Source organism: Malaclemys terrapin, chromosome 11 (genome assembly GCF_027887155.1).
Source record: "Malaclemys terrapin pileata isolate rMalTer1 chromosome 11, rMalTer1.hap1, whole genome shotgun sequence".
Lineage (NCBI taxonomy): Eukaryota > Metazoa > Chordata > Testudines > Emydidae > Malaclemys > Malaclemys terrapin.
The window spans coordinates 25,051,717-25,074,588 of NC_071515.1; the positions used below are offsets into that span (position 1 = coordinate 25,051,717).

At 43.4% G+C, this 22,872-nt stretch overlaps 1 protein-coding gene across 4 annotated transcripts in view; it reads left to right on the forward strand.

The window, feature by feature from the left end:
• The window catches only part of HECW2 (HECT, C2 and WW domain containing E3 ubiquitin protein ligase 2), a 256,868-nt gene that overhangs the window by 48,348 nt on the left and 185,648 nt on the right, over positions 1–22,872 (forward strand). For all 4 annotated transcript variants that reach the window (XM_054044395.1, XM_054044394.1, XM_054044398.1 and 1 more), the window contains one exon: positions 21,803–22,145. In XM_054044395.1, the coding sequence (XP_053900370.1) occupies positions 21,854–22,145 (292 nt within the window). In that variant the 5' untranslated portion in view covers positions 21,803–21,853. The remainder of the gene's footprint in view (positions 1–21,802; positions 22,146–22,872) is intronic.

Here is a 22,872-nt window from a genome sequence, read left to right on the forward strand (position 1 = left end):
CAGCACAACCAGTTTACTGCTACTATACAAATGTGCTTTTCAATGTCATGAATACTGTACATCAAATCTGTGGTAGCAAGAGGTTTGATTTTTAAAGTGAAAATATATTACATTGAGTTTGTCATTGATACAGGGTGCATTATCCGAGGTAGAGCATGTTGATAATTCTGTGTGGAGTAGATGCATGAAGGGTCAAATGTAGCCATTTAATAGTAAAGGAACTTTTATTGGTGGAAATATGAAAGACACCCTAAGGAAGCAAGATACCAACTGAACACTCTACCGGGAAACTTTAAAGAGAAATGTAGGCTTAAACGTGGTGACAACATACAGTCATAGATCACTTCACTTCACCTCTCTGTGACTCTGTTTCCCCACTAAACCATTTGTTTGTCTTGTCTGTTCAAATATTAACTTCTGTACAGAGGCAGAATAAGGTTTCCCGGCACACTGGGCCAGAGCGACTGGGGGAGGCCCCTCTCCACCCCTTCTGCCTGTGGCTGTGTCCATATTCCGCCCCTTCTGTCTCTGGCCCTTTCCAGAGCCCCACCCCTTTCTGCCCCTTCCCTGGGACCCTGCCCCTCTTCCACCCAGGGTCCCCCTTATTCCGCCCACCCCACAAGGGGGGGTCTGGGTGCTGGGGCTTCCCCTACAGCCCCCAGGGCTTCTGCAGGGGACCAGGATCAGGGCACTGGGGCTTCTCCTGCCACCCCTGCCTGGTGCTTCTGCTAGAGAACGGAATGGGGCATGGGGACTTCCCTTGCCCCCGGGGGCTTTTGCTGGGGACGGGGTAGAGGCACTGGGGGCTTCCTCTGCTGGGGACAAGGTCAGCATCACTGGGGAGGGGCTTCTGCCAGGGAGAGGGTCGGGGCACAGGAGTTTTCCCTGCCCCAACTGCTGGGCGATAGAAACTGGGGGCCTCTACTGTTGGCGAGGGCCCGTGGGCCCAGTAGCTAATCTGTCACTATCTCTGTAGGCAGGAACGATCTATTGCTATGTGTTTGTACAGTGCCCAGCATAATGAGGCTACTGCAAAACACCATAATTATAATACATACATAACTTCAATTCACAAAATGGATGTTTGTCATGAATTTCAGGGTATATTATTTGCTTGTCTCCAATTTATTCTTGCTGCTTGTGTAGCGTTTAACTGATGAGTGTGACAGCTGATACGCTGGAGACCTCCAGTTCTGAAAACACTTGAGCAAAAGAGCCAGGCTGTCTGAGAGCTGTAACAGACTCTCATCCTTTCTGGGACAGACAAAGTGGGGGATGCATAACTCATCGATCTTGAGCTGTGGGTTATATAAGAACATTAAGATTTCAGGCAGTGTTTCTATAGTTAGATAACTAATCTAGGTGGTTGGGTTACAATGGCATGTGCTTCATTTAGGGCTTGTCTACAAGAATGCTATCCTCGGTGGTGACCCCACCTCCATCGCTGATAGCCCCATGGATACTTCCTTACCGCAAGCAGCTCCTGAAAGCAGCAGCATGTCCCCTCTCCGGCTCCTACGTGGAGGCACGGCCAGGCGGTTCTGCGTGCTGCCCTGTCCACAAGCGCCAGCTCCCATTGGCCTCTGTTCCCAGCTGATGGGAGCTGCGGAGGGTGGCGCTTGGGGCAGGGGCAGCATGCGGAGCCCCCTGGCTGCCCCTGTGTGTAGGAGCCAGAGGGGACCTGCCACTGCTTCCGGGAGCCGCGCAGAGCCATGACACTTGCAGAGTGGGGCAAGCCCCCAACCCTGGTCCCTGGCTGGAGCAGGGCAAGCCCTGGACTCCACTACCCGGCGAGAGCTTGAGGGCCAGATTAAATGTCTGAAGGGCCGGATGTGGTCCCTGGGCCGTAGTTTGCCCACCCCTGGTCTACCATGTGCAGCTGCTCTGTGAATGTCAAAAGCACTGGTAAGTTGCTGCTGTACATATCACACTCGGGTGCCTGCGATTCATCCTCTGTCAGTAACTTTGCAAGTAACTATGCTGCCATGCTCGATGTCCTCACGACAGTTAACAGCGCATAGCAGAGAAGTGCGGGATCCATCCTCTCTTATTGCAGATGCTGTAAAAAGCACCAGAGGGTCCTGTGGCACCTTTAAGATTAACAGAAGTATTGGGAGCATAAGCTTTCATGGGTAAGAACCTCACTTCTTCAGATGCTGGCGTGCACTACAACGACTGACAGTTGGGAAAACGGCACAAAGAGAAAGCCAGAACCGCATGAAAGGAAGCCAGAAACCATTGGAGGGCTGGGACACAAAGCGGTACATGACGGGACATTTTGCACGTCCTAGGATGTGCCGCGCTCCGTTTCCGCCTTCCCACAACACCTAGCAACAGATGGTGTTGCAAGGCACTGTGGGATACATGATCTGTCACCAGAGGGAGCAAATGTAGACTCGCTTTGGCGACTTTGCTTTTGTCAATTTTTTTCGTGTCTACATTAGTTTCATCGACAAAACTTGCCTGTGTAGACAAGCCCTTAGGCTTGGTGGTCTTAGTTTTTGTACTGGCATAATTATTTTGGTTGGGGGTGTGATTTCTTTTACCAAAATAGTTATGCCAGAACAACTCCAAGTGTGGACACAGTTATACTGGTATAACTGGTATACTTATTCCCTTCTGTATTGGAATACCTTATATTGGTATAACTATGTCCACACTAGGGAGGTTGTATTGGAATAACTACACTGGTGTAATTTAAGAGGTACAACTCTTCTGTGTAGACAAGGCAGCTTGTGAAGGGAAAAACAGAGCTGAGTGTTGTTCGTTTGCATTAGGCTAGTTTTAATTCTAACATGCACATTTGCAAAAATGAATTGTTAATCCTGTTTTGAGAATGAGTATTGCAGGCCTGCAAAGAGCAGTTCCATTGGCATAACTGCATAGTAGAGACTAAGCTCTGATGTTGAGGTTCAAATCCTGTCTTAGACCTCGTCCCTTAAACTAATAGGACTTTGGCATGCATTCCTATCTATGTATGGAAGTAAGACTGCCTTTACAAATGCACATATGTATGCAGATGTCTTATTTAACTTGAATTACCTGAATCATGATCTACCCCAATAATACACTATATAGATAGGTTTTTAAATACACATGTATATATTTATGCTGTACAATATGCTTTTCCCTTAGGAGAAAATTTCAGACAGTCTAAATTATATGGTGGTTTTGTAATGAGAACTGGTGTTTAACATCTGAGCTGAGTCATCAAACTCATGTCATCTGAGAACTGAAGGAAACAGGATCTCTTGGTCTGTCCCTGCTTTATGGAATCTTTATGGTTTTATAGCAAAACTTTGACACTGTAATTTTAAACTTATTTTAAAATATCCAGAGGGGGTTTCCAGAAGTAAATTCTAATGTTGTTCTTCATTTACTAAAAAGGAGCTGAGAAGATGAGTCAGCAAATAGAAAACGTGGTTTGTTTTTTCAGTGGTAGGGACAAACCTCAGAGTGAAAGAAAGAGAAGAAAATGGACCTGATTTAGACAAAATAGTACTACTGTGTTGCTATTGCCTGTTCATATTCAATTGTCCCATGTCCTCTGTATTATGAGTGGGGATGGGAAAGAGAGAGATGGAAAGTGTGTGTGTGTGTCTGTATTGTATACTGGATATCTTTCCCCTGATCTGTTTCAGATTGATAGAAGAAAAATAGAGGGAAGGGGGGGAGGAGGAGGGAGAAGGGATCTAGATAGGATGTGAAGGGTGACTCAGAAAGACTTTGCCGTAAAGGAAAGACATAGCCAAACAGAAGAACATGTTACAGAGAAAAACATTCATTTAAGGAAGAGTAAAAAGCAATCACGTATGTAAAAAAAATGAGAAGAAAATAAAAAGTATAGAACAAAGAGTAAAATGGCTAGGACACTAGCAAAACGAGGAAGAAAAGTTTTTAAAACCAGGAGATCAAAAAGAGAGACCAGAAATTGGGGCATTCCTTGTAAAATTTTGCTCTTTTTGCCTGGTACAATTAATTTATTTAAAAAAGCAGATAAAATATTTTAGTTTTACCCTCACTGTTGTTATCATCATGGTAAGGTTGAGCAAATCGATTTTTGGGCGCGATACATTTTCATTATGTTTTTTTCATTTTGCTTATGAAGGAATGCAGTATTGCGGCCATCACAGTTTTTCATTTTGCTTGTGAAGGAAAGCAGTATCATGTCCACCATGGTTTCTGTTTCCTAACTATTTAACTGCATTAAGCCTATCATTAGATCTTTTTAGTATTTCTGCAAAAACAGAGCCAAACCGTCTCTCTTGTACCCCTATTCAGGAAAAGCTTACATGAAACTCCATACGTTTTCAATCATTGTTTCCATAAAAATATTCACCAGGTGGTGGAGAGTTTGGTGCATAGAACTGGCGGATCCCCACAGACCCGTTTGTAACCAGCATTATCTGGGTGCAGGCCCTATGCTATTGCACTGCCTCCATGCACGGACATTGTAGCTGTATTGGTCCCCGGATATTAGAGAGACAAGGTGGGTGAGAGAAACTGGTCCAAAAAAAAAGGTTTTACGTTGGTGAGAGAGACAAGCTTGCAAGCTTACACAGAGCTCTTCTTCGGGTCTGGGAAACTAATTCAGTGTTACTTTGAGTTACTCCTTAACTTTGAGTACTTTTTCCAGACCTGAAGAATAGCTTTGTGTAAACTCGAAAGCTTGTCTCTCTCACCAACAGAAGTTGGTCCAATAAAAGATATTATCTCACCCACCTTGTCTCTCCATGCAAGGATGACTGTTAAAGATCTTTTATTTCTATGAAAAGACCTCAGACTTTTTTCAGGTGCAGGCTCAGTTGCACCGATTACCAAACATGCAGGGGGAAGTCTGGCATTTTATCTGCAAATCACTTTGGGGGCCTGCTCCTAGGTGCATTGGGGCATGGTGATTCATAGCTTCAGTGCACTAAAGGACCTATACACCCTGTCACAGGTGCCTTTAGAGAGTGGAGTAGCCCTGTCACTTGAGTTATCATCTTAAACCTCACTGCATGACCATCTGTCAAATATTTTTATAGCTTTTATGTATTTATTGTGATTCTCATTGTTTGTAATCTTGAAACTACCAGCACACACCACTTCAATATCCAGATTTCAAATGAACTGCTGTATGATGAAATGAAAACCTGTAACTCATTATTGGGGCTAAAAAAGACAGAACTTTAAGCTGAACAAGCCATTCAGGTAAATAGCTGAATAGATTGGTCTAGTTTAATTTGCAGAGTGGGATAAATTAAAATTCAAGACCGTCTGATCTGATGGATGCAGTAAAGTTCATCCTGGATTGCTTGCATTAAGTGACCTAGAGAGAAATTTGCTATTACATTGAGGACTTCAATAAGTCCCTTGGCTCATCTTAAACGCTATGGTATAGTGGAAACACAGCAATATTCACACAGGGAATTCTCCATGCCCTCTGCTCTAGTGATGGAATCTCCATGCCAGCTCTCCACATACCAACATGCAGGATGGTAATAGGCATTGTCCAAGAGAAGGGCCACAGAATTCATTATTATATGTATCCAGTGGTCCAGTTCCCCATCCATGTGATGTGGGAACCTTACACCATTGCCTCATGGCCCTGCAAATGTCATACTTCAAGCTACACTTGGATGAAAGGTTAATCTAAAGATAACATTTTGGAAGTTTAGTGTTATTTAAGTTCCTTCTGTATTCCTGTTCACCTTGGGGAGAGATGCTTTGGATGGGTAGAGGCTCTTCCAACAGCATTGTGCCTTCTAACTGCACATTGGAACTCTGTTCAGTACTGGCTTTGGAGGAAAAGTGTCAATGGCACTATTCTTGGAGCAGCTGAGTAATTTAAATCAGTGGAGGGTGGGATGCCATAATTTACAAAGCACACTCATTGTTAGCGCTTTTGTCAGGAACAGAAGCTCTCCACTTGCACTGCAGTTTTGTGTCCTGGGCAAGACTTATCCAGCATACTTCTGTATGGGTTTTACTTCAATCATCTCATGTTGCTTGTGCTGTACTCTTCATCTCTTCCCTATATGGCAGTAGTTACTAAAGTAAGAGGCAGTAGGAATAGTACTTAGTGCTTATTATTCAGAGTGCTTCACAAAAGGTAAGTAATTGTTATCCCTGTTTTACAGACATAGAGCTGATAAGTGACTTGTTAAGGTTACACAATGAATCAGTGCCAGCAGGGCTGGCTCCAGCTCTTTTGCCGCCCCAAGCGGTGAAGAGGAAAAAAAAAAAGCCGTGATTGGCGGCACTTCGGCGGCAGCTCTGCCGCGCCGCTTCATTCTTCGGCGGCATTTCGGCGGCCGGTCCTTCCCTCCAAGTGGGACTGAGGGAATTGCTGCCGAAGACCTGGACGTGCTGCCCCTTCCCATTGGCTGCCCCCAAGCACCTGCTTGCTGCGCTGGTGCCTGGAGCCGGCCCTGAGTGTCAGAGCCAAGAATAGATCTTGTGTCTCCAGACTGCCAATGCTATTCCTTTATACACTGGATTTTTCTGTCTCCTTCATTAAAAGAATTAATGAAAAAAATTGTATAGTCCTGTTCTCAATAGAAGACTATTTTGCTGATAGTTTTTTAAACCCAAGACTATTGATTGTTTGTACACACAGAATACTATTGGTTTATTTCTGTCTTATAGGCTTTTCTATAATCAAAAGATTTTAAAAAAGAACACATGGTGGTGCTTTGAAAAACATTCAGTTCCACATACTTAAAAATTCCTTCATCCAAAAAGAATTTGGCTTATGCTGATACTTTTCTGAGAATAGCAGGTTTATTAGGCTCTTCAATAAGCATAGCTTTGGGCTAGACTGCTTTTCAACAATATACCAATAATTGTCTTGTCTTGAATATTCTCTGCAGCTCCAAGAAGTGCATGGCATGTCCTATAATAAGCAAATCTGGGTTCATTGGAGGGAAAACAGGCCCGTTGGTATAGTTCCTGAATTTAACTGGCCTGTCTACTGAGGAATTGGATGAAAGGATCTATATTTCAAAACAATCGTTACTATCTTTCAACTAATGTAACTTGAAATTTAGTCCATTCAAAAAAAGAATTAAAAGCAGTGTAAGGTATTTCATCTATCACTGAGTCCGTCAGTTTTTGAAGTTTACAGTTAAGATTTCCTATCTCAGCATCTTTTTCTTCTCCCTTACTGCTTTATAACACACTCACACAAACAACAGAAGAAACAGGACTGACTATTCAGTGCAAACAATGAAATTGACCAAGCACAAATTACTATCAGATGCACAAAATAAACTGGAAAAAATAGAGAAATAAATTTCTCCCTCTAATAGCTTTCAGTTACCGTTCTCTTCAGTGTTACTTTAACAACATTAGGTAAAGAACTTTGAGACAGAAGTGCCATTTTTAAATTGATGACATCTTTCGTTTTTCATGATTAGTGTTTCTCAGGCTTCCTTAGGGTTATCACAATCATTTTTTTCCCCCTCCAATGTGTCATGGCCACTAGTCTCGTGTATGCAAATCAACAGGATAACGTATTTAAAATATAGAATCCTGTTACTGGAAATTCATGCAGTAATGATAGGGTTATGATAAACCATCCAGTCTGATTTTTTTTTTATCTCATCCCCATTTGCCACAAATGGGCTGATAACTGTTTATGATTCCCAAATATGTTTAGAATGTCCTTTATATCTGACTGTTTGGGATATATTCCTCGCAAACACTCAGGGAGTAGGTCCTAACCAATACTGTACTGTTCACTCTTTCCCATATTTTAGTCTGAGACTCTATTTCTCTACCTGCCATCTACTCCCATGTACTTTCCATTTATATAATAAAGTGGTTCTTAATCTTTTCCATACAGAGACCACCCTACATCATGTTTGGGTGGGGTCCCACTACCATTTAGCAATGTGGGGAAAAGCAGGGTGCCTGTGAACTCTTGACACTTGTAGGGTCGTGAACTTCGGTTGAAATCCTGTGTTATCCATTTAACTCCCTCTTGGAGAACAAGAGGCTCATCCCAGCAAGGCAGGGAGACAGAATGCAAAATGTTGGGCTCCTGATTGCAGCAAAATGGCCAATTCTGTGGCAGAGGTGCTGGATTCTGTGGCGCATTGGAAAAATGTCAGATTCCCTGGGTGCATATTCACAGTGTCTTGATTTGAGTTGAACGGGACAGTTCACACTTCTTACAATTATTGTCACATAGAGAGTTGGTGAGTTCTTGTCCCAGTACTTCTGACTCCTAATCGTCTTCTCTTCCCACTAAAATATATTGCCTCCCTTAAAAAAATGTTCTTTCTCTTTTCTTAATGACTGTTAGAATATGTAGACTAGATAACAGTCTCTTGATGGGGGTTGTATTGACACAAATTTATCAGATTCCTTTGATGCAGTCCTGTGGCTGGGTGTGACAGATTTTCTGGTGTATAGGTCTACGCTACACTACAAAGTAGGGGTGTGATTCTCCTGCTCTTGTACACATACTAGGCTACCTCTCATGGAGCTGGCATGAGTATAAATGGCAGCATCGCTGAGGTAGCACGGGTAGCAGTAGTGGAGGCATGGCTGAGCTGTGCTGAGCACATACCTCCGGAAAACTGTGGCTGTATACTTGGCCTGGTTCAGCTGCGCCTTCACTGCTGCTACCCATGCTACTGCAGCTATACTGCGATTTATACTTGCGCCAGCTTGATGGAGACTTAAAGAGCATTCACATTTTGAAATCTGAGAGAAAGAACTGACTAATGGTACTTGCAATCCGTTCACATATCCCAATGCTGCTTTGTCTTGTCAACTGCAGTGGTAACCTTTTAAGTTCCATATCTCAGAGGTGAGCCCTGCATTTCAACATTATAATATGAAAATGACCATTTCTTGATACTGGATTGGGAAGTCACAGGTTATATCAGGCTAGAAGAATCAGATCATGGCTATACCAAGGTGGAAAGGCCAATACAACTAGCTGCTCGATCAACAGCAGGGGATGAGGGGGGAAACAATTCCTTGGTGGTGGTAAATAGCTAATCTTTCTTGTCATCTCAATAATGAGATACCATTTTTCACTTGATATCTTGTTTTTACATACTTGGTTGGATAGGAAGCATCTTATTTTGTGTTAACTTAAGAGTCCACTTAAAATCAGGGAAAATTTAGGCTGACTATCAGGGAAAGAATCCTAATAATGAGATGTATTAGAATAGCTTCTTAAAAAATAGTGGAAATTCAGGTACTTGGGACACTGAAAATTGGTCTGGTTAAAATACTGGAAAATGTGCCATAAGGTACATCAAAGAGATAGACCAAGGAACATGTATGTCTCTTCTTTCCCTTCTTTCTGAGACACATTTGCAGGGAAAAGAAACTTTTATGTAAGCTTCACCTGAATAAGAACCTGTTAGATCCTCCAAATAATTACATTGCATGTGATGAATTTTGCTGGGAGAGGATGAGATGTCTGGTGACAGTTATAAGCCTTTCCTGACAGTGATGTGGGATTGTGAGTTGCCTGTATGGAAAGGATATTGTGCCAGAAAATTTGCACCATGGCATGAACAGCCGTGCACCATTGCTGGTTGTGAAGAGAATTGCTGCAGCAGTAGTCACAGCCAAAGAATGGGAACATGGAGGTCAACCAGATGTCTTCAGAAGAAATGGGAAAGAGGAATTGTCTGCTGTGTTAGAAATCAACAGAAGTGGAATCTGTATAATGAATATTTGTTACAGTACTGTATATTAATTTGAATATGTACATAGAAGTGAAAGGGGTTTTTGTGCTGCAGGGATGACCTGTTTAGCACCAGATGGGAGGAAGCTCAGAAGCTACCATCAGCCTATTAAGGAACAGAATGACTGCGAATGACAGTGGCCATGACCCAGAATTTTGAGGGTGGGGTTGAAAATATTCAAAGGATCCCCAGACTTTTCCTATTCCAGCTGGCTTCAGCAATTGCTGGGAAAGTGAAAGAAAATTCCTGGTTTACATAGTATTTAAACAATATTGTAATGTTTCAAATGAAAAGTTTGTTTTAATTAAAAAAACTTTTTTTAAAACTTAGCATCATTTTTTCAAAAAGTTTAAGAAGTTCATTTTTTTGCAATGAACCTCTGTCCTTTTTCTAATATAGTTTATTTTTTATCAAAAACATTATCAAAAAAAAAAATTCAAAAACCATTTTGGTAATATTTTCAATAATGTTTTAGGAAAAAATATTGAGCAGAAATTGCAAAAATCTTTAGGAAAATAACAGTTTGGTCTGGTTCAAACACTGAAAAACAAGAACTTCTGCATTTTCCATGGAAACATGTTTACATTTTTCAGCCAGCCCTACTCATACCCTGGCATGGCCCTTTTACTTAAAATTTCTATTATTCCACCTATAAATCTTTGTACTAGGCAAAACAACATTTTACAGTACAGAAGCCAGCATGTGTATTTTGCTCTGTGTGTTCTATTTGTGACTGCTTGTCTCTAAAATTATTTGGATTTGCTTATCCTTTGGTGGCAGGGAAGGGGGGGGGGGAAGAGTGAGAGACTCCAGAAATCATTTATTTTGGCGGGGGGGAAGGGGAGGCTATCACCTATGTTCCTTAATGAGGTTCAAATGCAGGAGCACCTTGTTGTGGATGAAGTTGTTCTAGAGAATGGAGAACCCTCCCCACACTGTACCTAGGGTTCAGGATGCTGTTTTACTCCTCTTCTTCCATGCTGACTCTGTATGTAACGTTGTTCTGTTCATTGGAAAGTGAAAAATTAAATGTGCTAATCTTCACTTCTGCAATGCCAACACCATTCGTCAGCCCAGAGTCCTTATCACTCAGTCATTTCCATACTGAAGGTTTGTATGGTAGCTCAGAGGATGACCAGCTGCATGTCTGGGCCAACAATATATTTTGAATAACATCTGTGGGAAGAGTCTGCAATCCAGCCGACCTTAAGCCGCCTAGGAGATCCCTACATAAACAAGAAATGATTCACTGTTATGACTAAGATGAAGATGGCAGTATGTGAACTCAAAGTTTTTGTTGTTGTTATTAACTCTACTGATGTTTTCTCGTCAATCATATATCTGGTTTTGGGACTCCCAGTCTTCCATTCATATTTTTAAAATTTAATATTTGTATATGGAAAATGTGTTGGTATATGACTTTCCTGTGCTATGAAAACTAAATCAGATAACTTCCCCCATCCATTTTTTTATATATATGAAGGTGAATTTTTTAAAAAAATTACTATTTATTCCAAATTGCTCCCTTTCATGGTCAGTAATTGCACCTTATGTTTATACCCTAGATGTTTTAAATCTAGATATAATCCTGAATTTGTCCCAGGGTGAGTTTATGAAGAAATCAATCATACTTCTTTCTGATCCCCTGTGAAATATTTAGGAAGACATTGGTAGCCAGATAAGCAGCATTGATGCTACTTCACACAGGTTTCAATTTTAATTGAAAACCAATGTGAAACACGCGGCTGGTCTTAGTCCTTGCTAATTTCTCAGTTGTCTTTAGAATAAAAATCAGATGAAATTTATTTCCACACTGAGACTTGACTTCACTAAACACTGCTCCCTCTCCAATCTGTTGATAGCCGAATAGATAACTTGCCCATCCTGCCTAGTACTTAATAAAATTTCTGCTCTGGGACTTCTTAGCCAGTGGTATTCCACACTTCACGTAAAGGAAAACTCATGCAGTGAATTATATATGTTGTCCTCAAAGAGCAGTATGGAGTGCAACTGTTTAGTGGCATTTAGAAGAAAACTGAAACGGGAGGATAATTCTTATTTTCAGCCTCTGTTTAGATGTACTGGTGAATCAGTACTCCTGGGATTTTTAAAGTACAAATAATATCATCAGCTCCTCTTGGAGGGAGGGAAAATGCACAGGTGCATTCCCACCCAATTTCAGATTGAGTTTTTATTCCATGAGGAACAAAAGCAGTGACCCTTTTTCCTCAACCTCTGGCATGTACACTTGTCATGGTTCTGGTTTTGGGCCACCTTGTTTTCTTGTTGGACAATAAATATGAGATTCAGGTTGCCTTACGCAAGTCACATTAATGAAAATCTACCCAGCCTGCTACATATATCTCAGTGGTAGAATGTTCACCAATATCCAGCTCCTTGATGCATCATCGACCACTTCTTGGTGTCATTCTATGTAAAATGGATTAATGAATTTTAAAAAAAGCCTAACTGTTGTAAAGGGTGAGATATAGAAACATGTGTTCAGAGTTTTTGTTTGTTTGTTTTTTTGCAGAGTATTTGGTTTGAAGATGGGGGCTCATTTACAAGTGAAGCTTTCTGTCTGTTGCAAATTTATTTTGATTACTTTTAAATTGCAGTATTTATTGGAATTGTTATTTAAGTCCAGACTTTACAACATCTATAGTTCTTGGGCACATGAACTGAATCAGAGAAACTACCAAGTTTTAATTTGTGGTAGTGATTTTGTTTTGTTTTGTTACTTACAGATGTTTTACTAGAACAATAAAAATCAGAGATTAGAGGAACTTTGGCAGTTTTAAAGGACATAATGTTACTTTTCCCAGCATGCTTTATCTGTGTCTTTATCTCACAATCTCTGGGATAATGCATAGAGAATACAAGTTAAAGCTTTTTTGAATATTTATATATCACATCTATCTGCCATGTATAGATTTTCTGCGTGGTCCCACCAGTATCAGTGCTACTGGTAGTTTGTTGTGAGAAGATAACTTTATTGTAGAAAGCAGTGGACTTCCTCCTCCAGAGACTTCTGTGCTTCAAACAAATTTCTGTCATCTCTGTTGCCAAGGCTTTATAATAGGGATGGGGAACCTGGCCTATTATAAATCTCCATGCTGCGGGCCGGAAGCCCCAAGCCTCAGTACCCCAGCCCCAGTTCCCGGGTGGAGGGGAGATCCGGGAAGCTCTGCGCACTGCCCCCGCCCCCAGTGCTGGCTCAGCAGCTCGCATTGGCTGCGAACAGTGGCCAATGGGAGCTGTGGGGGTGGCGCCTGCGGGCATGGGTAGCGTGCACTGCGCAAAACCCCCTGGCCACCCCTCCACCTAGGGGCCGAACATGGTGGCCGCTTCCGGAGCAGCGCAGAACCAGGGCAGGCACGGAGTCTGCCTTAGACCTGCTGCGTCGCCAACCAGGAGCCGCTTCAGTTAAGCGCCATCCGGCTGGAGCCTGCACACAAAACCTCCTGCCGCACCCTAACTCCCTCCCAGAGCCCGTACCCCTACCTGCACCCCCAGTCCTGATCCCCCTCCTGCATCCAAACTCCCTCCCAGACCCCACGCCTGAGCCCCCTCCTGCATCCAAATTCTCTCTGAGCCTTCACCCCAACCCCAGTTCAACCCCCCCCGCACCATAACTCCCTCCCAGAACCCGCACCCCCACTAGTTGTGACCAGGGGTCCGGTTTTGGAGCAGAACACCCGTCAAAAAGGGATCCTGGTGGCTCCACTCAGCACTGCTGATGGGGCTGTTGACTGTCCGGTTGGCGGCGCCACTGCACTGCACAGAAGGTCTGGCAGGCTCCCTGCTAGCCGCCGTGCTGTGTGGCTCCCAGGTCGGGAAGCAGCCGGCATGTCCAATTCTTAGCCTTAGGGGTGGCCAGGGGGGTCTGCGTGCTGTCCCGCCTGCAGGCACAGCTCCCATTGGCTGGGTCAGAGCAGGAGAGGAACTAGCGCGACTCATGAGTGCTCAGCTGGCGGCTGTTGAGGGGTCATGTGGTGTGCACCTCTCCCGCTGCTGCCCGGCCCTCTTCTCTTTGCGCTCCGTGTGTGGCTGGGCTGGAGCTGCGGCGCGTACCCTGCTGCAACCTGCGGTCTGTCTATCGCCCCATCACCGGTACCCAGGAGTTTGAGGTATGTGTATCCCTGTATCCAAATGCTGGGAATGGGGCTGCACCCCCACCCTGTCACTGCATCCCTCCCTATCCCAACCCCTCTACCCCCATCCCCCCCGTCACTGCATCCTTCCCTATCCTGCCCCCTCACAGCATCCCTCCCCATTCCATCCTGTCCTGCCCCCCACACCTACCCACCCCAGCCCTGTAGCCCTTACAGAGCTCTCCCATCCATCCATCCATCCATCCATCCTCTCCACCTCCCAGAGCCGCTGCCATCCCATGTCCCTCACCCGCCCGCCCCTGCAGCCCGGCACTCCATTCACTTCCATACACTGCTGCACTCCCATTATGTCCCTGTACACCCCAGCGCCCCACCACAGCCTCATGCACCTGTAGCCTTCTGCCTCCCCCTGCATCCCCATCCACCCCACATCCCCTCCTCTCAACTTCGCTGGCCCCTCACCACCACCCTGCTCTTCTCCTTGTCCTTTTTCCCTCCCCAGCCTCTCTCCTCCACCTCCGCCCCCCACCTTTTCCCCTCCAGCCCAGCTGGGTGATTTAGGCAGCCTCTGGAAAAGTGAATGAAAGTGTCTCTGTGTAGGCAAGTGTGTGGATGCATTCCTTGTATGTGTGTAAGAGACTGTGTGTCTTTGTGTAGGGAGATGTGTGTATTGCCGCATGTGTGTATATCTGTGTGAATAAAATTTGCAGCCTAACTGACTTTTATTCCTTTTGCTGGCGTGTGCACAAAAAATTGATGACCTAAAATGTGTGTGTATTGATTTCATAACACGTTTTTAAGAGAAGGGAACTCTAAAAGAAATGTATTATTTCTTTAAAAGTGAATGTTGTTGACTTGCAGAAGAGCCGGTGGATGAGACATTTCTCCCCATCTTTGTCTAGCTACATTATAAACTCTTAGTTGCAGACTCTCTCTTCTTATGTGTATGTCCAGCACCTACCACCCTGGAGCCCTGATCTTAGTTGGGGTCTCTAGGCACTAAACAACAATTGTAATAATAAATAATGTGGAAATATCTGTGTTAGTGCATGCTAGATGTGTACACATGAATCTGGACAAGGTGCATTTCTGTGGTTGTGCTCTATGGATTTGTATTTGGACTTCAGGAATGAGCCTTTAATGGACTCATTGCAGCTGTGATAATGTGTGGTCCTAATTCCACACATAAAATTACAATAACTTTAGTGAACAAAAAACATGGAGCTGGTTATGAAAAATGGAACGAGGAGAGGGAAAGAATCATGAAAACCTTTGTGAAATTTCATATAAAAAAAATTACCCGTTTTTGACTATTTTGCTGCCAGCCCTAGTGTCCTGTAACAAATAAAACCTGAACTTAGCATAATACATCTGTTAGGGTTACCATATTTCCACAAGCAAAAAAGAGGACACGGCGGGGGGGGGGGGGCGAGGAGCCCCGCTCTAGTCGTGCACCTGCCCTGCCCCCATCCACTCCCTCCCACTTCCCTCCCCCCCATCCCCTGACCAGGGCTGGCTTTAAAGAGGCCAGGAATCGGGCTGCACTCTGGCTGGAGCTCTGGCTGGAGCTCCGGCTGGGGTCGCAGGGTTTGGGACCGGGCCGGAGGTGCTTGGCCGGGGTTGGGCTGGTGCGCTCGGCCGGAACCAGGGCTGCTGCCTTGGGGCCCGAGCCGGGCTAGGCTGGAGCGGCTGGGGCCGGGGCCCGAGCCGGGCCCAAGCCGCTGGGGCTAGGGCCGGAGCCGCTGGGGCCGCCGGGTGCCACTTGGCCCGGGCCGCCGGGCCGCCGCTCGGCCAGGGCTGCGCCTCCCCGGAGCTCTCCTCGCCCCCCCCCCCTGCCCAGCTTACCTGCTTCTGCCGCCCACCTGCCCCTGCTTCTTTTCAGACTTCCCGCGAAGATCTGATTCGCAGGAAGCAGGGGAGGGGGAGGAGCAGGGGGGCGGAGCATTCAGGGGAGGTGAGGAGAGGAGGGGGAAGACAGCTGCGGCGCCGGATGGCGTGGTAAGGCTGCAGGGGCTGCAGGGGATGGGGGGAACAGGGAAGGGGTTTTGGCTGCCGAGCAAGCGCTTGGCCACCTGTTTTCTGTCTATAAATAGCCGACCGGGGGGAAATCCCAGACATTTTTAGATTTTTAGAAATTCCCCCCCCCCCCCCCCCCCCCCCCCCGGACGGCTATTTATAGACCGAAAAGCCAGACATGGAAATCCGGACATATGGTTGCCCTAACATCTGTCGAAACAAGAAATATGCCTGTTTGGGCCTTGCAATGAAAATGAGCACGTGAGAGAGGGTGGGGGAGAGCAAGCGACAGAGGGAGGGGGGATTTAGTGGAGGGGGGAGGGCTCAGGAAGGGGTGGGGCGGGGCCGGGCCTCAGGGAAGGGGCAGTGGTGGGGCAAGGCTGTTCGGTTTTCTGGAATTAGAAAGTTGGCAACCCTAACCCTCACCAGTAGCCCAACCCCCTACCCCAGGTCGGAACCCCCTCCTGCACCCCAAAGTCATCATCCCCATCCCCACCCCAGAGCCTGCACCTCCATCTGGAACCTTCCCCCCACCCCACACCCTAGCCCGGAGCCTGCTCCTGCACCCTGAACCCCTAATTTCTGGCCCCACCCTGGAGACTAGGGAAGCCACGAGCCTCTGCGCCCCGGCACGGAGCTGTGTGTGGCCTGCAACTGCTTTTTTCTGTGGGTCAATGGCCCCTGGTAGAAAAAAGGTTCCCCACTGCTGCTTTATCATACTCCTGCATAAACTATGTTTATTTCAGGAGAGTCCAGCAGTTCAAAGTGTGCCGTGATAGTGTGAGCTAGAATCTCCTCTCCTAGTGCCATTTAGCCAGCATACCGTAACAAGGCACGGTATTAGTGTTACATTATCTCCTGCTGTTGGGATTCAGACCCAAACTCTCACGTAAATAACCAAAGTAAACTAACAGAAATGTTATTACTCATTGTAGAACTTATTGCAACTATAGTTTGTACATGTAATAATTATATATTTAACATTTATATATCACTTTACATGTTTAAAGTGTTTTACAAATTATCATAACACCTCTATAAATTAGTTATGGTAAATAATATTCTAACCTTTGGTGCAGTTTTTGAAAGTTGTGTAGTTATTAATATTTTAACAGTGCGGATAATTATTAAGGGACAGTTTAGAATTAAATCCGGTGTCCTGATCAGAGCAGTGACTTTCTAATGTGCCAGAGGGTACTCGACCCCTGGCTTTGCCCCAGGGGTCCACCCCTACTGCACCTCTTCCCTCAAGGTCCCACCCCGCCTCTTCCCACCCTACTTCGCTGTGCCCTCGCTCCACTCCCGACCTGCCTCTTCTCATCTCGCCCCTGCTCCCAGCGTGCGCTGCCCTCACTCTTCCTCCCCTTCCCCCCCAGCGCCTCTTGCACGCCACGAAACAGCTGATCGCGGCAGCCGGGAGGTGCTGGGAGGGAGGGGGAGGCGCTGATCGGGGGGTTGCCGGTGGTGCTTAGTACCCATCATCTTTTCCCTATCCGTGCTCCAGCCCCAGAAAGAGCTGTTTGAGTTGGAAAATCACCAACTGTGATAACAAGAATGAACCCTATATAAAAGCTTGATGGAAAGGGTTATGGTACAATGTTGGCACTTCACAATTTTATAATGAGACTCGCAATATCTGTTTTCTTTTCTTAAAGCCTCAACTCATGGAGGCATGTTATTATATCAGAATTTCAGCTTTCATTTAAAAAATAAAACGTATTGGCAAAAATGAGTCAGCCCCCAAAATCATGAGGTTTGAATATAAATCAAAAGATTTTAAAATAATACATTTTTATTTGCCTTCTGGTTTTGGGGGCTTCAGGGTGCATTTGGGTCACATTTTCAAGCTTCTCTATGCTGTCATGTGAGCTAGAAACTTATGTTTAAAAAAAAAAAGGTGGGGTTTGAGTCTCGTGTTATCATTTGTTTCCAGAAGCTGGGGCTTTTACGTAAAATATCTGATATGAGATTTAAAAAAATTAAAATAAAAAAATAAAATTGCAAGAATTGACATCACCAATAAGTTTCTAGCCCTCGTAGCTGTTGAGATGGCAATACTGATGATACCTCTAGCATTTGGTTGGAAGAGAGAGTGTATTCAGCTGCATCATATGATATCGAGGTCTGAATAGAGAATAATGTTGCTCCACTTTGAAATCTGCAATTTAATTACTAGTGAGGGGGAGGGGGGTTGGTGGTGTTTCCAGTAGATGCTTTTAGGCCAGGATACTACAAACACATGTGAAAAGTCCCATTGAACTCATGCATAAAGCTTGTTTTTACAGTTATGGTTTCCAAGCACGTTGTCTTACAACCATAGGAGGGAGTGTATAGAAACCCAGGATACTTTAAAAATCTGTCTGATTACATAAACACGTCTAAAACAACCCTGTGTAAACTCTTAAAACCAGGAAAGCTTTTCAATTCATAAGACCTCAGTGGATCAGGAGAAGGTGACGTGGCGCAATGAAGCTCGTCTCACTAAACAGACCAGCAATATCTGTGATTAGCTAACCTTTATGCTGGATGCTCCAGTGGTTCAGAATGAAGCTGGTAAACGCTCACTTAGCACTCTTGTGTCTTCAGATAATTACTCTTCTGGTCTCAGAGTTACCCCATGCTCATGATTCCAGGAAAAGAAAATGCATAAGGCCAGGTCTCCTCTACACACTTATTTCAGTATAACTACATCACTTGGGTGTGAAAAAATCCACACCACTGAGCGAGGTAGTTGTACTGACTTTAACCCTCCCATGTAGACAGCATTATGTCAGTGGGAGAGCTGCTCCTGCGAACATACCTACTGCCTATCGCAAAGGTGGAATTTTATTAAGCTAGCAGAAGAGCTTTCTCCCGTAGGCTTAGAGCGTCTTCACCAGAAGTGCTATAGTGGTGCAGTTGCTTCGGTGCACCTGTACCGAAGCAAGTTTGTAGTGTGTAGATCTGCCCTTACTTGTAGACCATTAGGAAAATATTTAATTTTCCTAACATTCACTAATGCATATGGATAAGAAATTATTTTACCTTATTGATGTCAGAGGCAGAGTACACATGTACATGTCAGTGAAATCTGTTGATTCATGTCATTAACAATAAAATCTTTGAGTAAGGCATAAACAAAGATCACATAGTTATTAAATATCTTTTTTTCTCTCTTACCCCTTTTGATACTGAGTGCAATAAAATGCATGATGTCTAGATTTTCTTTTACACTTTCACTTTTTTTTTTTTAAATTTTACTCTTTGCTACTCCAGCCACTTTTCCCAAATTTGAGGAAAATTTGAAAAAGCTACGAACAGCAAAAAGAAACGGTAATTCTGCCACTCTGAAACTTTTTCAAAGTTGAGGAAGTTTTGAAAATTCAAGTGGCCAAAGGAAAAAAGAAAAAAATCAGTGGGGGTGGGGGGAAGGAATGCATTCTGTGGATGAAAGGAAAAGTTTTAATAAGAGTCCAGAAACCTTTGTGAAAAAGACTGGAGCTCTAGCTGTGGTGTTTTTTGCTTAATAATTACATCTTTGACTACTAGAGATAGTTTCTGTTTAATAATGCAGCTGTAAGACACTTGACTGAGGGCTAACATACTGTGGGTCTAATCATAATTATAATACTATGGAAGATGGCCAACAATCATAATCCATTTCCAGTGAGCTTTACCTCATTTTAAATTAAAAACTTGCTGGAAACAGGGAAAATCACAGCAGGTGACATTCAGCACTACCAGGAAATGTTTGCGTTATTTTAAGGAAACAAAAATACCCATATATGATAGCTTAAGGCTAGAGGTACGAAACCAGGACGAAAGCTCAAGAATAATACACAGGTATCTGTAAACTTGCTCAAAATATCTGTATTTAAAATTAATAATGAGATCTGTTCTATTCTGCCTGCAGCAGACGTCCTTCAAAGAGGACACAATTGTGATACAATTGACCTTGTCTATGGTTAACTTGTAAAATGGTCAGATACCTTGCCATAGTGGCTGTGATTGTTTAAAGAGTGTGAGAAATTCACACCACAATCTGTGCACGGTAGACTATGTAGTTGTCTGGGCTTTAAAAAAATAAGGACTGCTAAATTTAGTTCACTGCTTTATGGAAGTGCAGCACCTTTTAGATCACTTTACATTAATTCTTAATTGTTTGGCTGATAATCCTTTTTGTTAGCATACATTCAGTTTTCTTCTAATGGAATAAATTGTTTTCACTGCAAAACTGTCTTTCCCTAGTGGAAAGAAACTTATTTATTGCTAGTATCCACTATGAAAATAATCCTTGCTTGGTCGAAATTATTCATTCTGTTGCATTTTTATTACATTACTTTGAACATTTTAAGCTAACAGATATCCACGGGCCATGTTTGCAGATCATGGATTGGATGCAGCTACAAATTTTATATCTGCACAGGGACTCTAGCTCTATGTATCATTTGCATTGATAAATCACTTGCTTACACAAACCTCTTTTACCCAGGTAAATGCAGTGTGCTTCATTCCATTCTGAAAAACAAAGTTCTAATTGGTTGGTTGGTTGCTCAGTGCCAATATGTTGTTTTGATATTGTACAAAATGGAAGTAGTATGTTATGTGGAGAGATTTGAAAGTGAAGAGTGAGACTGTCTATTGAGAGAGAGCCATACATGAGAAGAAGCTCATGGAACTAGGCAGCCCTGTCTTTGCTTACTAGCTATTCATTTACCAGGCAGTTTTTAACAGACATGACCTGATGTAAACTTACAGAAATTACAAATTCTTACAACTATCAAATGCGTCTTCAAATCTTGGGTTTCGGGTAATGTAAGATGCTGCAAAGAATATACCTTGGCTTTGTTTAACCCAAACACCATTCAGAGTGTGTTAAACATCAGTCCCAGGAGGTAGATCTATATAGTATCTTCTGGTGATGATTACAGCCTACTTGCAGTTCCTTTCACTCCAAGGGTTAAGGGGAAACAGTCTCTGACTGAAGCTGAAGTAACCTGTCTCTTACTTGCAAAATATTGCGTAGCTGAGTTCTTGAAATTGTGCAGGTTTTTTTTTTATATTAACTGGGTTAATTCCATGTTGGACATCTCCTTTCTGGAGAAGACCTCCTTCTGTTATCTATTCCAGATCAGATGGGAACCATTGAATTCATGAGGTGTCTACTCTTAGACCTGGTCAAAAGGAAAAAACGCTAATTGGGCAGGTATAGTGACATGGGCTAATTGAACCTCAGCCCTTACCCCTAGAATACCTCCCTCAAAGAATTGGCATATTTGTGCATGATCCAGAGAACTCTTTGAACCCATAGTTTTCCCTCTTAAATTCTTCTATACTTTTAAAAATTCTTTTTATCACAAAATAACTTTGTTGTATTACTTCACTATGGTGCTACGTGCTTGCTAAAGCTATATACAAATCCTATCTAATGTCTGTATTACTGTGGAGCTGTATTACTTTTTTGACTCCTTAATTAAAAAAAACTTTATAAAATACTACTAGAAACTACTTATTCTAAATAAAGATATACTGTTGTAATTGCTTAGCTAAAAGAGGACTTTGTTGTCTCCATGTACTCTGAGCCTGTGTCAGACTTATTTATCAGGGCTAGTACTAAATCTCCATTGCCCGATCAAGATTTTTTTTTTTTTTTTTTGGGGGGGGGGTTTCTGCTTTTTTCTAGTCTGGGCACAGTAGCTCCTGGTTTGTTTCTTGGTATACAAATTTTAATACAAGATGTATGTTAGATTTTGAATGCCAGCAAGACTGCCACAAGTAGTTCATGAAATGTGCCTCAGTTCCAATGTATTAAATAGTGTCTTTAGATGGCTGTAGTAGTAGATTAATGAACGATGAGCTTTATTTCGTCCATATGAGACTACTGAAGGGTCAGTCCCAGATAGAGACAACTTAGTTTAAAGGTTTCTTTATGTGGAGCTTGATCCAATATCCTATCCTTCAGCTCTAACACTTCATGCCTCTCTTTGTTCTTTGCAGATCCCTACGTGAGAAGTTTTTTTATGTAGACCGACAAGAGAGAGAGACACAATGGCAAATTCAGCCAGAGAACATCTGCTTTTTGTGCGACGACGTAATCCTCAGCTACGGTATACTCTGAGCCCAGAGAACCTGCAGAGTCTGACATCTCAGCGCACCATACCTGAGAACATGAACTTGCAGCGTGCCAACAGTGACACTGATCTAGTGACCTCTGACAGCCGCTCTAGTTTGACAGCGAGTATGTATGAATACACCCTGGGGCAATCTCAGAACCTCATTATTTTCTGGGATATTAAAGAAGAAGTTGACCCAACAGACTGGATAGGACTTTATCATATAGGTGAGTCAGAACCATTTCTTAATTTTCTGTGGTTTTTGGTCCTTTGCCACCTCTTCTCGTCTTTCATTATGTCCAGTGGTGCACATAAAGATAAAATTTGCACAAAATTACTCTAAAGCTTTCTCTTTCCCTCTTGGTTCAATGAAGTGTGAAAATGTGTAGTCAGTTAATGTAGATCTTGGATTCCATACTTACCACCTAGATGGTGGAATGCTGCCTTCTTAGACAACAGAGGCTGTATGCACACACAGTCTTCCTATTTCTGTCTTTAATTACTGTTGGCTGGTGGCTGCATAACTGACTTGGAAATTTAGGGGGTGGGTTTACATATTCCAATACATATTCCAAAAGAGATGCACAATCAACAGAGCTGTTAGCGGTGCCACTCCCCCATAAACTCAAAAGAGATGCAGAGGAGTCACTTCTTTATCTCACTCAAAGAATTTAAGATATATTGTCCCATTAGCGTGGTGATCCTTTCTGACACTGTGACAAATTAATGGTAACTTGGTGTTTACAAAATACCTATTGTGCGCCAAATGCTTCTACCATGAGGCCTAATATCTAGCACTTTTTTTTTTTCCACTTTAATGTTTATAAGTAGGCAGTCATGACTTTTTCCGGGATCCTCTTTATGGTTTTACAAGAAAAGGTTTTATTAGACTTGTAAACAATAATTTATTATTTCTGGCCAGGTGGGTTTTCAGCATTTGTGAAAATGTATTTT